This window comes from Globicephala melas, chromosome 11, assembly GCF_963455315.2.
Source record: "Globicephala melas chromosome 11, mGloMel1.2, whole genome shotgun sequence".
NCBI lineage: Eukaryota > Metazoa > Chordata > Mammalia > Artiodactyla > Delphinidae > Globicephala > Globicephala melas.
Genome location: NC_083324.2, coordinates 31,079,097 through 31,094,354, shown reverse-complemented (window position 1 = coordinate 31,094,354; position 15,258 = coordinate 31,079,097). Strand labels below are relative to the sequence as shown.

At 47.3% G+C, this 15,258-nt stretch overlaps 1 protein-coding gene across 5 annotated transcripts in view; it reads left to right on the top strand.

Moving 5' to 3' along the window:
• ABHD6 (abhydrolase domain containing 6, acylglycerol lipase) overlaps positions 1-10,111 on the top strand; it is a 54,033-nt gene extending 43,922 nt beyond the window's left edge. For all 5 annotated transcript variants that reach the window (XM_030867528.2, XM_030867527.2, XM_030867526.2 and 2 more), the window contains exons 7-10: positions 286-443; positions 3,631-3,685; positions 3,893-3,993; positions 8,992-10,111. In XM_030867528.2, coding sequence (XP_030723388.1) covers positions 286-443; positions 3,631-3,685; positions 3,893-3,993; positions 8,992-9,168 — 491 coding nt within the window. In that variant the 3' untranslated portion in view covers positions 9,169-10,111. The remainder of the gene's footprint in view (positions 1-285; positions 444-3,630; positions 3,686-3,892; positions 3,994-8,991) is intronic.
• Positions 10,112-15,258: the final 5,147 nt, after the last annotated feature.

Here is a 15,258-nt window from a genome sequence, read left to right as displayed (position 1 = left end):
AAAGGCTGAGATGCTGCATTTCTTATGGGCTCCCAGTACTGCTGGTCCATGGACCACAGTTTGAGTAACGAGCCCCTCAAATATTCTGAAGAATTTTTTTCTATGTTTCTCAGAGTGTGGTTCTGACTTTGAGCAAGGATGTCGGTACCAATGAAAAAGAAATCTACTGGTGAAAAACACCAGGAATATATTAGTTCTGGGCTGATACGGGAAGTTCTCTATATAAAATGGGGTTTGGTAAGAAGGTAGTTATATTGCCAAGCTGTTTTGGTTTGAATCCCACAGGTCTGCAGTACTCAACTGATAATCAATTTGTACAACGGCTCAAAGAACTGCAGGAGTCGGCCGCCGTAGAGAAGATTCCCTTGATCCCATCCACTCCAGAAGAGATGAGTGAAATGCTCCAGCTCTGCTCCTATGTCCGCTTCAGGGTGCCCCAGCAGGTAACGTGGTCTCAGCAGCAGTGTGCCTGCCCTCTGTCCAGGGCTCAGGTTGCCAGTACCTGCTTTCTCCTTGCGTTCCTGCCTTGTACTCATCTGTTCATTCATTCAACAAGTATCTGTATCATGCCCGTGATGTATCCGGCACTGTGCTTGAGCACCGTGGGGAGTAAATAAGTCAGAGAAAGTCCCTGGGCAGATGCAGGCCAGTGGGGGAGGCAGACAATTAACAAGAAGACGAATAATTACAAATTGTAATAAGTATTATAGAGGAAATGAAGATGGTGCAGTGATTGAAAACAGGGGAGACCAGAGAAGCTTTGATAAGCCTCTGTGAGACAGCAGCATCGGCAGCGATGGATAAAACACAGTCAATTCAAGATGCTGGAAGGAGGCCAGGGTGACTGGAGCCCAGAGGGTGAGGGAAAGAATGGGTTGAGAAAAGGTTGGAAAGGGATTCTGGGGCTGAATCAGAGAGTCTCATGTTTTAAAAAATCTCAGGACCCCTTTACACTCATAAGAATTATTGAGAACCCCGACGAGCATTTGTTTCTAGAAGTTATAACTATTGATATTTACCATATTAGAAATTAAAACTCAGAAAAACTTAAAACACAAGGATACACAGCACTTATTTCATTAGCCTTCAGAATGATGACATTATCCCTCATTATGTAGGCTCTGAACATCAGTATGCTTTAGAGAGAATAAAAGTGAAAAAGACAAGTGACATTTAGTGTTATTATGAAAATAGTTTGACGTCTTGGACTCCCAAGAACCACTTTGAGAACCACTGGGCTAGATCATATAGGACCTTATAGGTTATGGGAAGGAGACTGGAGTTTTTCTAAGTACAATAAGAGAAACACTGAAGAATTGTAGGTGAGCACAGACAGAAGCAGAGAAACCCATTAGGGTGCTGTTGTGGCTTGGAGATGAGGGTGGTGTAGACTGGGGTGGTAGCAGTGGAGACAAGACCGGAGAAGCTTTGGAAGGAAGAAGACAGGACTTAACTGGCAAATTGGAATGAAGGATGAGGGAAGGTGAGGAGTCCCAGGTGACTTCCTGGTACTTCAGTTGGGTAAAGGTAGTGTTTTCTGAGTAAGAGAAGGAGACGGATGGTGGGCTTGAGCGATAAGCTAAGAGCTGCATTTTGGATGTTTGAAGTTCAAGTTCCCTGTGAGACCATCAAGTGCAGGTGTCAAGTAGACAGTTGGCTATACAGGTGGAGCTGAGGAAAGTCTGGCCTGGAGTTGTACAGTTAAAGCCATCAGCCAGTGATGATATTAAAGATCTTGGGTCTAAATGAGGTTGTGTGGGGAAAACCAAGAGAGGAAAGTGTGGGGAAAACCAAGGGAGTCTGAGGCTGAGACCTCACAACAGCAAATTATCTCACTCTGTTGCAGGAACTGGACCCTGCCTCAGGGTGGAGTGGGTCCTCCTAGGAGTTGAGAGAATGGGTCCTATTTAGAAGTTGTGAACATGACTCATGCATGGGTGTGGCCCATCTCTGAGGAAGCACCCAGAATCAGATTTCTGCGGTATGTTCTATCCATGAAATCCTCTTTTCAGTCGTGACATTGCACTGATCCACTCTCCACTTATCTCTTTCCAGATTAGAGTGGCCAAACAGGGTTTTAGAAATTTCCATGTTTTGAGTTGTCAGGGATGTGAAAACACTGGGAGAAAATAAATGCAGGTCCCAGAGTCTTTTCTGGAGCACCCGAGCACTCAGCCCATTGCGTCACATTGTGTTATGGTCGTCTGTTTGCTTGTTTGTGTCTTCCATTCTTACCTCTGTAAGAGCAAGGACTCTGTCTTTGGCTGTTCTTGCATGAGGTAGCTCCTAGGTATAGATTCGATGGATCAATGGATGGGAGGAAGCCAGGATAATGCAGGGATGGAGAATGGATGTGTAGGAAGATACAGGATAGATGGATTCATGAACTGATGTATGTGCATGCCTCGATGATTTAGGGATGGTGAAAATACCTGGATGGTTGCATGCTTGGTTGGATGGATGGGAAAATGTCTGGAGACAGCAGGGATGGAGGGTGGATGGATTGGTGGATGCAGGATAGATGGATACATGGGTAGACATATGCATATATGATTCAGAGGTGCAGGATGGATAGGTGATGGAGGATGGATGGGCAGATGCAGGATAAGTGGACACATGGATAGACATGTGCATGTCTGAGTCAGAGATGCAGGATGGATGGGTAGTTGGGTAGGTGGAGGATGGATGGATGGAAGATGGATAGATGCATGAGTGCAGGATAGATAGTAGAACAAAGAAAATGTCTGATGCTCAGCACTGTGTGTTGGACAGCTTGCCATTGGTCTCACCTCTGGGCTTCCACTTCCCGAGTAGTCAGATTCTGTCATGCTCCAGCACTTTAGTCCAGAGCAGTTACGGCAGGATCTTCCCACTTCAGTCAGTGCACAGGACTCCTGAGAGTGCAGTTAAGGGGTTCAGACCATTCCCAGGGAGATGAGAGGAGTGATGGCTGCTAATGTGAGCCCTGGACACTACCTCAAGAACCCTGAGGCGGGGGAAGAGGCGGGCCGTGTTCCTTCTGGCCACAGTACCTCTCTGGGCCCATCTCGCAGGTCCCGGAGGCCTGTCCTGTCCACCTGTGCTGCTGCCTCACAGCCCGCGGCAGGGAGGGCCAGGGCAGTGTCACACAATGAGCACAGGACACTGGAAGCCTTCCCACAATTTCTGCAATAGTTTATTTCTTCATTGTTTGAGAGGCCCTTCATCCCCAATGGTTTAATGTTTTTGAAATAGACCTGTTTTGCATTGGGTATTACTGAATAATTAGTTGATATTATTTCCATCCTGATTGTGTCTCAGGCTAAGCGGAGATTTTCTCAAAGGTAAAGCAGCTATCAGGCCATCTCGGGTGTATTTTACATGCCGCAGGGGACCTTTGGCTTCACAGTATTACCAAAGTTGCTTTCTAATGAGAAAGAAAAAAGCCTCTTATGAACCTGACTCCCCGTTACATTGCATGATAGTACATCATGGGAATTTGGAGGACCAGGCCCTACAGACCTTGACAATACCCTAAACTGCTGGAACCCTAAACTGCTGGACTTCTTTTCCTTCGTTGTCCCAGACCCATGTGAGGCCTGAGGATAGGAATCTTCCCTTGCCTTCTGACTTTGGGTTATTTATCTTCAGATCCTGCAAGGCCTTGTCGACGTCCGCATCCCTCATAACAATTTCTACCGAAAACGTAAGTAGCCCTGCGTTAAGCTCTGAGCTTGTGTGACAAGTCAAGCTTTATGGGTGGCTGCCTCTTTTTCCTTACATTTCTGAGACTGATAGTTTTCTGGGGCCCCTCAAGAAAAAAGCAGTGGCTTAGACTCAAAGACTGTCTACACTCGGTGGTGTCCACAGCCCAGCCCAGCATGCACTCACTTTATTTTCCTTCTCTCAAAAGTGTTTTTGGAGATCGTCAGTGAGAAGTCGAGATACTCCCTCCATCAGAACATGGACAAGATCAAGGTCCCGACGCAGATCATCTGGGGGAAACAAGATCAGGTGTGTAGCGTGTCCCTGTGACCTCCTGTGTCAGTCAGACCGGGCTCTGAGGAGAAGCTAGAGGTCATTTATAATGGGAGCCTGGCTGGTTTCTGATCCCAGGAAGAGGTGGCACACACCTGGTTCAGGTGCCAGTGTTCACGGGGAGCATCATTCTGTGAGCTGAGAGCAATGACATTGACCTCCTAAAATGTAAGGCAATTTTTTTTTTTTTAAACACACAAGCTTTATTTTATAAATGTATTTATTTTATTTTTTTATTTATTTTTGGCTGCGTTGGGTCTTCGTTGCTGCATGCAGGCTTTCTCTAGTTGCGGCAAGCGGGGGCTACTCTTCATTGTGGTGCTCAGGTTTCATTGTGGTGGCTTCTCTTGTGGCAGAGCACAGGCTCTAGGCACGCAGGCTTCAGTAGTTGTGGCTCACGGGCTCTAGAGCACAGGCTCAGTAGTTGTGGCTCACGGGCTTAGTTGCTCCACGGCCTGTGGGATCTTCCCGGACCAGGGCTTGAACCCGTGTTCCCTGCAGTGGCAGGAGGATTCTTAACCTCTGCGCCACCACGGAAGCCCGTAAGGCAATTTTAAATCATTTTTGCAAATTATTTTTCTCAAAGCCATATAATCAAATGGTACATAACACTTTAAAGAGTACAAAAAGATTTATAATGCGAACTTGGTCTCTTTAACATTCCAGATCCCAATTCCCATTTCTTTGAGGCCACACTTACAGTCTTGTGTATATTTCTTAAATTTTCTAAGGCAGGAGTTGGCAAACGTTTTCTGTAAAGGGCCTGGTAGTAAATATTTGCAACTTTGCTGGCGATAAGTTCTCTGTCACATCTACTCAACTGTGCTGTGTGTTGCAAAAGCAGACGTGGGGACATGCAGACAAATGGCAGGCAGAGCTCCAGTGAACCTTTACTCACAAAACAGGCAGGGGACCATTGTTTGCCCATTCCTGTTCTAAGCATATATCAATATGCGTAAATAAGTTTATCTGTAAGTTTTTCAAACATGCTATATATATACTATTTTGCACCTTAGTTCACATATATAAGAAAGATATACCTTGGAAATCACTTCATATCAGCCCATACAGATGTACTCATTCTATTTTTAAAAATACTTTATTTTGAAATAATGACAAATTTATAGAAGAATTGTAGAAATAGTACAGAGCACTCCTATATTGCTTTACCACATCTCATCTGTTTTAACTGCTTTATTGAAATATAATTCACATGCTGTAAAATTCGCCTTGTGCACCCCACTGCAGCCCAATCGTAGAACACTTCTGTCACTCCCCAGAGTTCCCTCTTGCCCATTTGCAGTTAATCTCCATTCCTATCCCAGCCCCATGCAACCACTGATCTGTTGTTTGTCTCTGTAGTTTTGCCTAGAATATAGTTCTCTAGAATTTTCATAAAATGCTATCGTATTGCATGTAGTCTTCTGCGTCTGGCTTCTTTCACTCCAGCGTAACGTTTCGGATGTTCATCCGTATTGTTGCGTATGCCAGCAGTTTGTTCCTTTTTATTGCTGAGTGTCATTCCGTGGTATGTGTGTACCACATCTTATTTATTACCAACTTTTGAACAGTTGCCACACTGGCTTCATCATCCTCATCTAGATAGATCTAGAAATATGTATTTTTGGACCATTTGGAGTAGGTTGCTTACATTATGTACCTTTACCCCCAATATTTCAAGGTGTATTTACTGCAAACCAGGATATTCTCTCACGTAATCACGGTACGTTGTCACATTTAGGAAGCTTAACATTGATGCGATCGCTTTTAACTAATCTACAGTCCATATTCCAAATGTATTTGTTGTTTCAATAACGTCCTACGTAGACCCCTCCTCCTGCCCCCTGAACCAGGATCACATACTGCATGTCATGTCTCTTCCACCTCCTTTAATATGAAATGTTTCCCTCAGTCTGTCTTTATCTTTCGTGACATTGAGATATTTGAAGAGGGCAGGCCAGTTATTTTACAAAATGTTCCTCAATTTGAGTTTGTTTGCTGTTTCCTCGTGATTAAATTCAGGTTATATATCCCTGCCATATATCCCTTATCTCATGGGTGATAAGATATCACATCCTCAGAGGGACAGTGTCTTTCTGCCACTGGGTGATGGGGATTTTTTTTCTTTTGGCCACGCTGTGTGGCATGTGGGATCTTAGTTCCCCAACCAGAGGTTGAACCCATGCCCCCTGCGGTGGAAGCACAGAGTCTCAACCACTGGCCTGCCAGGGAAGTCCTGGTGATGGGAATTTTGATTGTCTGGTCACGACGTCTTGTTTTCTTCATCTAGAGTAATTATTTCTCCCCTGGCAACTGGTAAGCGGTCTGGGGGGAGGCACTCTGAGACTGTGCAGATATCCTGCCCGTCATCAAACATTCCCCTTAGATTTATCATTCGTGAATGATCCTTGCCCAAAACAAAATTTTCTGTTCTTTTTGGGAGCTGCACAGTACTCCGTTATATGGCTCTGCTGCAGTATATTTAACTAGTGCCCTATTGATGGTCCCTTAGGTCATTTTCAATTTTGCCATTAAACAACACATCAGTGAACATCATTATACATGTGTGTTTGTGGAGTGTTGAGAGCATATCTGAAGGGTCAGTTCTTAAATGTGGAATCGCTAGGTCAGAGGCTTTGTCAGGTGGCTCTATTAGTTTACTAGGGCTGCTGTAACAACGTACCACAAAGTGGGTGGCTTAAACAACAGAAATTGACCGTCTCACAGTTCTGGAGACTGGAAGTCCAAGATCAAGGCGTCAGCAGGTTGGTTCCTCCTGGGAGCTCTGAAGGAGAGTCTGTTCCATGTCCCTCCCCAAGCTTCTGGGAGTTTGCTGGCAGTCTCTGGTGTTCCTTGGCTTATAGACGCATCACCCTCATCTCTGCCTTCATCGTCACGTGGCATTCTCCCTGTGCCTATGCATCTCTGTGTTTAAATTTCCCCTTTTTGTAAGATGCCAGTCATACTAGATTAGGGGTCCACCCTGCTCCAGTATAACCTCTTCTTAACTAATTACATCTACAATGACCCTATTTCCAAATAAAGTCACATTTTGAGGTTTTGGGGGTTAGGACTTCAACATATGGATTTGGGGAGGGGGCACAATCAACCCATAATAAGCCCTCCAAAGAAATACTCATTTATACCCCAGAAGCTCCCCTTTGGTTTGCCACTGTTCTTTAGAAATCATATCTTATTGAAAGTTCTTGGAAAGTTAAAAGCAAGAGGAGACGGTGGGAAATGGAGCCCACAGGCAGACAGAATTACAGTGTCTGTTAAAGGGTATCTAGCCGTCTTATGCTGTTGACAGTCGTGAGAAAGGAAATTAGAGTAAAGCTTTCCCCGTTGAGACAGCTCCCCTGTGGACACCAAGGTGAAAGCCACCATTGTGAGCCCTGGGCAGGCTGCACATCCCCACTGTATGTGTGTGAAAGCACAGGCAGGAAGTCAGGCTGCACCACAAAGGCTCACAACTGTGGACGACCCAGGAGAAGAGACTGGGGAGGGGGAGCCAGGTCTGTGTGCCTGGGGGAGCCAGGTCTGTGGCCTGGCGCAGGCCGGGAGGCAGCGGTGGTGGCATCGTCTGCGTGCAGCTGTCTCACGTCAGCCAGGTGCAGCCGAGAATGCACAGCACAGGAACGAGGGCATCCAGAGGAGGGAGACCTCCTGTGCTTCCTTCGCACCAGCCAGGGACTGAAAGCAGCTTTATGGACGCCTGATAGGAAAAGTGGGACCCAGGCTGGGCCAGCAGGGAGTCATTCAGTCAGAAATCAGAGTCAGAACAATGAAGGCCTTTCTTCATTCTAAAAATCCCAAAGGTGATGTGGGCTCTCGGGGAGCAACAGGGAGAGGCAAAATCCTGTCATGCTCCCCATTAGCTGTTCCTTTTTGCATTTTCGCAGCCCAGGGTGCTCTGCATTCCGCTCACCCCGCTTCCCAGTGGGCGGCAAATCTTGGTTTTAATGATCTGCGTTGATGAGACTAAAGCTCAGAAACAGACCGTGCTCGAGTATGCTGGGGTTTTGCTCTTGCTCTTATGGATGGAGGGGCCCACCTTGTCTGGGATGAGTTGAAGATGAAAGTGACTAAGAGAAGGGGAGTCAATACAAACCCGACACCAAAGGAATGTGTTGGGGAGAAAGTCGGTAGGTTGGCGTTAAAGTAGCAAGGTAACCCAGGTGAAAATGCAATTGCGTTGTTCAAAAGGTGTTGGCCCTGGAAAAGTGGTTGGAAAAGCACCCCCCGTTATTAACAAACTTCAGTGCCGGAGGTCCCGCAGCTCAGGGACCCCCAAAGGACCTTCAGGAGATACTCCTCCAGCTTGTGATAATTAGTCTTCCCCTCTGCGCGTCTCCTGTGTGGCCTCCCCACAGCTTGGGCTCCCCTAGTCCAGGGGCAGGGTGCGTTCTCCTGGCCCAGCCTGATCACATCACTGGCCGCTGTCCTTGACACAGCTCCACGGCCCCCAGCTGCCCACAGACTGAGGCCTGACTCCCGGCGTGGCTGGAGGAGTGAGCCCCCTCTGTCCCTCCCCACATCCATCCCCACTCAGACAGCACCAGGCTCCTTGCTGTCCCCTGCATTTGCCATGACCTCCCACCCTTGGGCTGCTCCCTCTTCCATGAATTCCCCTCCCGTGTGGTTTCTCAGCTCCCAGGATCCTCCCCCATCAGAGTCCTCGCTACATCATGCTGCATTTGTCTGCTGTCCTGTCTGGCTTCTCCACCAGACCAGGATGTCCTCAGGGCAGGGTCTGTGTTTCCACCTCAGTAATGCTGCCAGCGGCACACCTCCTAGCGCTGAGCTGCAGGATAAAACATGAGGCATGTGGTCACTTCGTCAGAGAGCCACAAGCCCCAACACTGAAGTGACTTCGTCCTAAAAATCACCCCTGCCAGGCCTGGTTGGGAGTTCTGTCCACAGAGCGCACAGGGGTCTGAACCTTTTCCGTCTAGTTTCTCTCTCATCCTGCAGGTGCTTGACGTGTCTGGGGCGGACATGTTGGCCAAGTCGATTGCCAACTGCCAGGTGGAGCTCCTGGAAAACTGTGGGCACTCGGTGGTGATGGAGAGACCCAGGAAGACAGCCAAGCTCATTGTCGACTTCTTAGCTTCTGTGCACAGCACAGACAACGACAAGAAGCTGGACTGAGGCCCCAGTGGCAGCCTGCACTCCGCACCCAGCATCCACTCCCATCTCCAGAATCTGACACAGCCACCACTTCTCAGGGATCCTGCCCCAAATGCGGTGGGAGCGCCAGCGTCCCTGAGGAAGCCAAGTCCTCCAGCCCCAGTCTCTACAGATCCACAGAGCTTCGGGGGCCACGAGGAAAACTCCAAGATGTTTTTCACAAAATGCACATTCACATGGAACGAAATAAGAAAACCCATCTATGAAATCTACCCAGAAGTCTTCAAGTTCATGTCACAAAGCGCCCACATTGGACCATAACCACCGAGGACATTTTCTTTAAGATGTTCCTCACAGACTGAGGCTCGAGGTATTTCTGTTGCTTCTGACACTCTCCCGTGCATGCTCAGTGGCTGTTTTAGGAGTGTTAGTCCCCGTTCACCAAGCCCCTCCCGTTTATGTCTAATTTAAGTTTACGTAGAGTCCCATATGTGAATGCAGCCCGTCAACTGCAAGACCACGGAGGAACACGGCAGGCTGTAGAAAATATTTACACATGCAGAAGGGCGTGTTCTGCCTTGCCAGCTCTCAGAGCAGCAGAGAACACAGGTGGGTGATTTGACCAGCACCCCCGTGTCAGGTATGTCTTGAGTGAACCCGGGACAGCTGCAGTACAAAGAACACCTGGCAGGGTGGGTTCCCTGGGAATAATTTATTATTTTTTAAAAAGAACTAATAAAGCAATAATGTTCTAGACATCTATCTAAATAATCAGACTCGGGTTCCGCTCCCAAGCACCTCTTTTCTATCTTGCTATGCTATTGAAAACCCTTGGATGTAAAATACTAGATTGTTAATGAATTCTGTGAATTCTGTGAACAGTAACGTGATTGAAAATAAATCTAAACCGCTGTAAAAGTGACCACAATGACATAAAATAAATTTAATAAGTCTAGATCAGCAACATGCAAGTGGTTTCTGGTTTTTGGTGTTTTTTTAACATCTTTATTGGAGTATAATTGCTTTACAATGGTGTGTTAGTTTCTGCTGTATAACAAAATGAATCAGCTATACATATACATCCCCATATCTCCTCCCTCTTGCGTCTCCCTCCCACCCTCCCTATCCCATCCCTCTACTGGTTTCTGTCTTTAAGCTCTTAATGAAGTGCAATGTTGGCAGACGTTCTGTTAACTTTAAAATGTGTTTTTTAAAGTAAGGCTTGTTCTACAGGCATTGGAAGACCTTGCTTATATGAGTTGCTACTTTCATTTCCAGAAATCATGTTTGCAATTTTTATTCAATTGAAATTATATATCAATGTTTTAAAATTTATTTATTTATTTATTTATTTTTGGCTGCGTTTGGGTCTTCGTTGCTGCACACGGGCTTTCTCTAGTTGTGGTAGGCGGGGGCTGCTCTTCGTTGTGGTACGTGGGCTTCTCATCACGGTGGCTTCTCTTGTTGCGGAGCGTGGGCTCTAGGGCGCATTAGGACTTCAGTAGTTGTGGTGCATGGGCTCAATAGTTGTGGCTCACAGGCTCTAGAGTGCAGGTTCAGTAGTGTGGTACACGGGCTTAGTTGCTCTGCTCCATGTAGGACCTTCCCGGACCAGGGATTGAATCAGTGTCCGGCAGGTTCTTAACCACTGGAAGGCAGATTCTTAACCACTGCGCTACTAGGGAAGTCCTGAAATTATATATCAAAAACAAAAGGCATGAGTCATCAAACTGTTCCTTTTGACTCTCTTCTGTGGCATTTAGGAACCTAAACTCCCCAGGAGATTCACTCTTTCAAATCTTCTTACAGAGTCTGCAGCCATATAGTTCTGGAAATAAAGTGAGAACTTTGGTGAACATTGTGGTCTAAATTGAAATTCAGGACTTGGTCTGAATATTTTAGTTTATCAAGGAAGAGTAGAATATAGATCTTAAAAACAAGAGATGTGAAAATGTGACATCAAACTTGTGGGGTTCAGCTAAAGCAGTGCCCAGAGGGAAATTTATAGGCTGAAATATGTATATTAGAAAAGAAGAAAGGCTAAAAAATAAATAATTTAAGCTTCTATTTTAAGAACCTAGAAAAAAAAAAGTAAATAAATCAAACCTAGAAAAAAATAGAAGGAAATAATACAAATGAGAGCCAAAATCAATGAAGCAGAAAAGAAAGCAGATATTTGACATGTTGCTTGTTCCAGTCTCCCATATTCACCAAAAATTCTGAGCCTAGTAAGGCTCTGGGAGGAGTCAGTCTTGATAGGTTTGGGTAGGGAGAGATGGTTTCCTTGGGGAAGAAGAAGCCTGAAGAAGCCCCAGACCTGGGATAACTACCCCAGATCATTAAGCCTGTTAGATGCAGGAATTGTTATGTCCTGGGTTGAACTAAGAATCAGGTCCAAAGGAGCCAGTGCACTGCACCCTCAGTGGGGTCATCCAGAAAGGGGCATGTGCTGGCCATCCCACCTGGAAGGATAGTGGGCAAGGTGTGCAGGACACGGCTCCCACCTGGAAGTGGAAAGCACTCCACTGTCACTGGAAAGCGTCACTGGAACCCACACCGCCTGCAGTGGAAGCGCAGGGTCTTAACCACTGGACAGCCAGGGAAGTCCCTTGAGAGTTTTGTTTTTTAAATTTATTTATTTGTGGCTGCACTGGGTCTTCGTTGATGCGCGTGGGTTTTCTCTAGTTGTGGCTTGTGGGCTCTAGAGTGCAGGCTCAGTAGCTGTGGCGCACTGGCCTAGTTGCTCCACGGCATGCGGGATCTTCCCGGACCAGGGCTCGAACCTGTGTCCCCTGCATTGGCAGGCAGATTCTTAACCACTGCACCACCAGGGAAGCTCGAGAGTTGTTTTTGACAAACCTGCAAAGTGGGTTTTCAAGTTTCTCTCTTGGCTCTGCAATTCTGGTCCCATGGTGCTAGGAAGACTCGAAAGCAGAAAAGCACATCTCCCTCTTGAGCCCCACTTCCTGCCTTTGTGATTATGAAGAGCCTGCTGGTTACTGCCCCACTGGGCCCTTTGGAGTGTCTTTAATGACGGTCTTAGAAAGAAGAAAGGGGTCAATCATCACAGCCCTCCCTCAAAGACTGCCCGAAGCTTCTGAAATAAGAGTGGAAAGCCCCAGGAATCACAAGTGGGCTCTCTTCCCTCACTGCCTGGAGCAGGGTTGTCGAGGCTGCTAGGGATGGAGCCTCCAGGCAGATGTTGAAGAGGCTGAGGGACCAGCAGTGTTTAGAACTCAATCTGCCCGTTAGTCTGGGCTTCTTGTTCTGGGCAGAAGTGACACCAGGAGTGACTGATGCAAGACATTGGATGGAGCTGCCCATGTGTGTAAGTCTATCTGCTAGTTCCCCATCCCAGGGAAACTTAGTTGTTGCTTTGTCCAAAGGAGGTCCCCAGAAAGTACTGGGAAATTGTAATGTATGTCAGGCCAGGCTGAATCATGTAAATTACATGACTGAATCATATAAATGTGCCAGGCGCTATTCTAAGTGTTTTCCATGCATCAACTTATCAAGCTCTCACACAGCCCTAAAAGGGACATAGGACACTGTGCCCATTTTACAGCCAAGGAGACCAAGGCATGGAGAGGTAAAGTGTCTTGCCCAAGCTCACACAGATAACAAAGAGAGAGAAGCCTCTTGGTTTATGATTGAAGGTGTCTTGCAAAAACCGTGTTTTCACCGGTTCAGGCAGGAGCTGTCTTGCTCAATTTCCAGCAGAGCCTGGGGCCCTGTTGGCTCGCCTAGACCAGGCCAGTGTGTGGCAGCTTCAACCACAGATCACTGAGGTCACACCTTGGGCCCCTGCATGTGGGATCTAGTTCCCTGACCAGGGATCGAACCCGGGCCCCCTGCATTGCAGGATGGATTCTTTACCACTGGACCACCATGGAAGTCCTTGGGGTGCAAAAGCCTCTCTGTGTTCCCTGTTTCCTGTTTGTAGAAAAAGGCTTTAGTCTCCTAGGCCTTCCCTGAGTTCCTGAAGAGCAGATTCAAGAAGTTACTAATTAGGAAAGTGAGGGAATGCAGAAACAAAGTAAAAGCAGTTAAGAAACAATAGTTCAGTAATAAAACACAGTCCTAGTTCCTCCTGGAGGGATATACATAACAATCCGACACGTATCTTTGAGTTGCTCGGCTGGAACTAAGGACCCACCCTACACCCCCTGCAGGTGGAGGATGGTGACTACATGCTGAGCACAAGCACTAGACCCCAGACAGGTTGGAACCAGAAGGTTGATGAATAGGATTCCTGAAGCATCACCTGTTACCTCACCAGCAAACAATTGGAAGAAAGTCGTCCACCCTGCAGCCCTCGCCCCAAACGTTGCCTTTAAAAGCTCTTCCCTCAAAGCCATTGGAGAGTTTGGGTCTTTTGAGCATGAGCTGCCCCTGCTCCTTGCTTGGCCTTGCCATAAACCTTTCTCTGCTCCAAACTCCGACCTTTCAGTTTGTTTGGCCTCACTGTGCCTCAGGCACGTGAACTTGGGTTGACCAAGTCTTTTATTGAAAGTAGCGATTTAGGACTTCCCTGGGGGCGCAGTGGTTCAGAATCCCCCTGCCAATGCAGGCGACATGGGTTCCAGCTCTGGTCCGGGAAGATCCCACTAGCCGCGGAGCAGGTAAGCCTTTGCGCCACAACTACTGAACCTGTGCTCTAGAGCCCACGAGCCACAACTACTGAGCCCACGTGCCACAACTACTGAAGCCCGTGTGCCTAGAACCTGTGCTCCGCAACAAGAGAAGCCACCACAATGAGAAGCCCGCGCACCACAAGGAAGAGTAGCCCCTGCTCACCGCAACTAGACAAAGCCTGTGTGCAGCAACGAAGACCCAACACAGCCAAAATAAATAAATTAATTAATTAATTAATTTTCAAAAAGTAGCGATATATTGGGTCTATTTCAGAAATGTTTGCTGAAATACTCTTAGGCCGGGTTCGAGAGCATTTTTTTAAAAAACTCTCATAGTCTCTCTCTGTCTCTTTCCAAGTCTTTCTGTCTCTGTCTCTCCTCCCCCACCCATTGCCCCATCTCTGTTTCATCATTTTGTCTCATACCCGTCTGTCTCCATCACCCACACAGACACTCTTTAACAGTTGGAAACCTGGTTCTTCTGATCCGTCAATCTTTCAAATCTTCCAGCGTCACTCCTTTAACCATACAGACTGGGCTTTCCCATCAGCCGCTTCTCCCTCCCCCTTTCATCCCTCCCACACTGGATGACGTTCATACAACCCTTCCATTCCTCGAAAGGAGGCAAAAAAGCAGTGCGAGTGGTCACAGATGGCGCAGTGGAAATGTCCTCAAGTTACCTGCCGCGGTCAGGGCCAGAGGGCAGCGGTGCTGGGGCTGCCGTCCTGGTATCTCCAGCTACCCTTGGGGCCCAGTGTTGCTCTCTGGGCTGGAGATCACCAGGATGTGGGCCTGGGGTTGCCAGTGCCTGTGATGGGATGAGGGTCTTGTGGGACCATAAGTCTAGTCAGGGTGAGGGAGAGGATGTCCTCTGAGCAACAGGACAGCCCCTCTCTCTTGGCTCCTGGAGGAAACTTTCTTTCCATGGTTTCTGGATCTTTGGTCTCTAAACCCTCAGGACAATGACTAGGAACCTCAGGGCACATGTAGAAGGCTGCCAAGCTCCAGCAGGGGATGAGAGGAGAAGAAGGGATTCTTAGGGGCAGGAAGTGGCACCACGGTGACAATCCCAGTGACCCAAGGTGAAAGCTGGCTGGGATTGGGTAACTGTTGCTGAAGGGCAACTATTAGTGTGAGTGTAGGTCTGCAGTCCCTTACCACATCTCACAGAGCCAGATGTGATACCGAATTCAGAAATTTCAGACTTTACAGAGGTGGTATTTTATGTATACCATACGTTGTGCAACACCCCCAGTGGGATCTGGGGCAGCTTTACATGATCCAATGCATTCGTATTTCTGCTGTATGCTCTATGCATATCCACAGCAAATGGGACAAAAGCTATAAAGAGCTTCACCGCAGGTAGGATTAAGCATTATGCCAGATGAAGAAAGATTTGGTTTCTGGATTTTTCTTGGATTTCAGGATTGCAGATAAGGGACAGTGAACCTGCACTCCCTGTCCCCCTCTCTCTTAC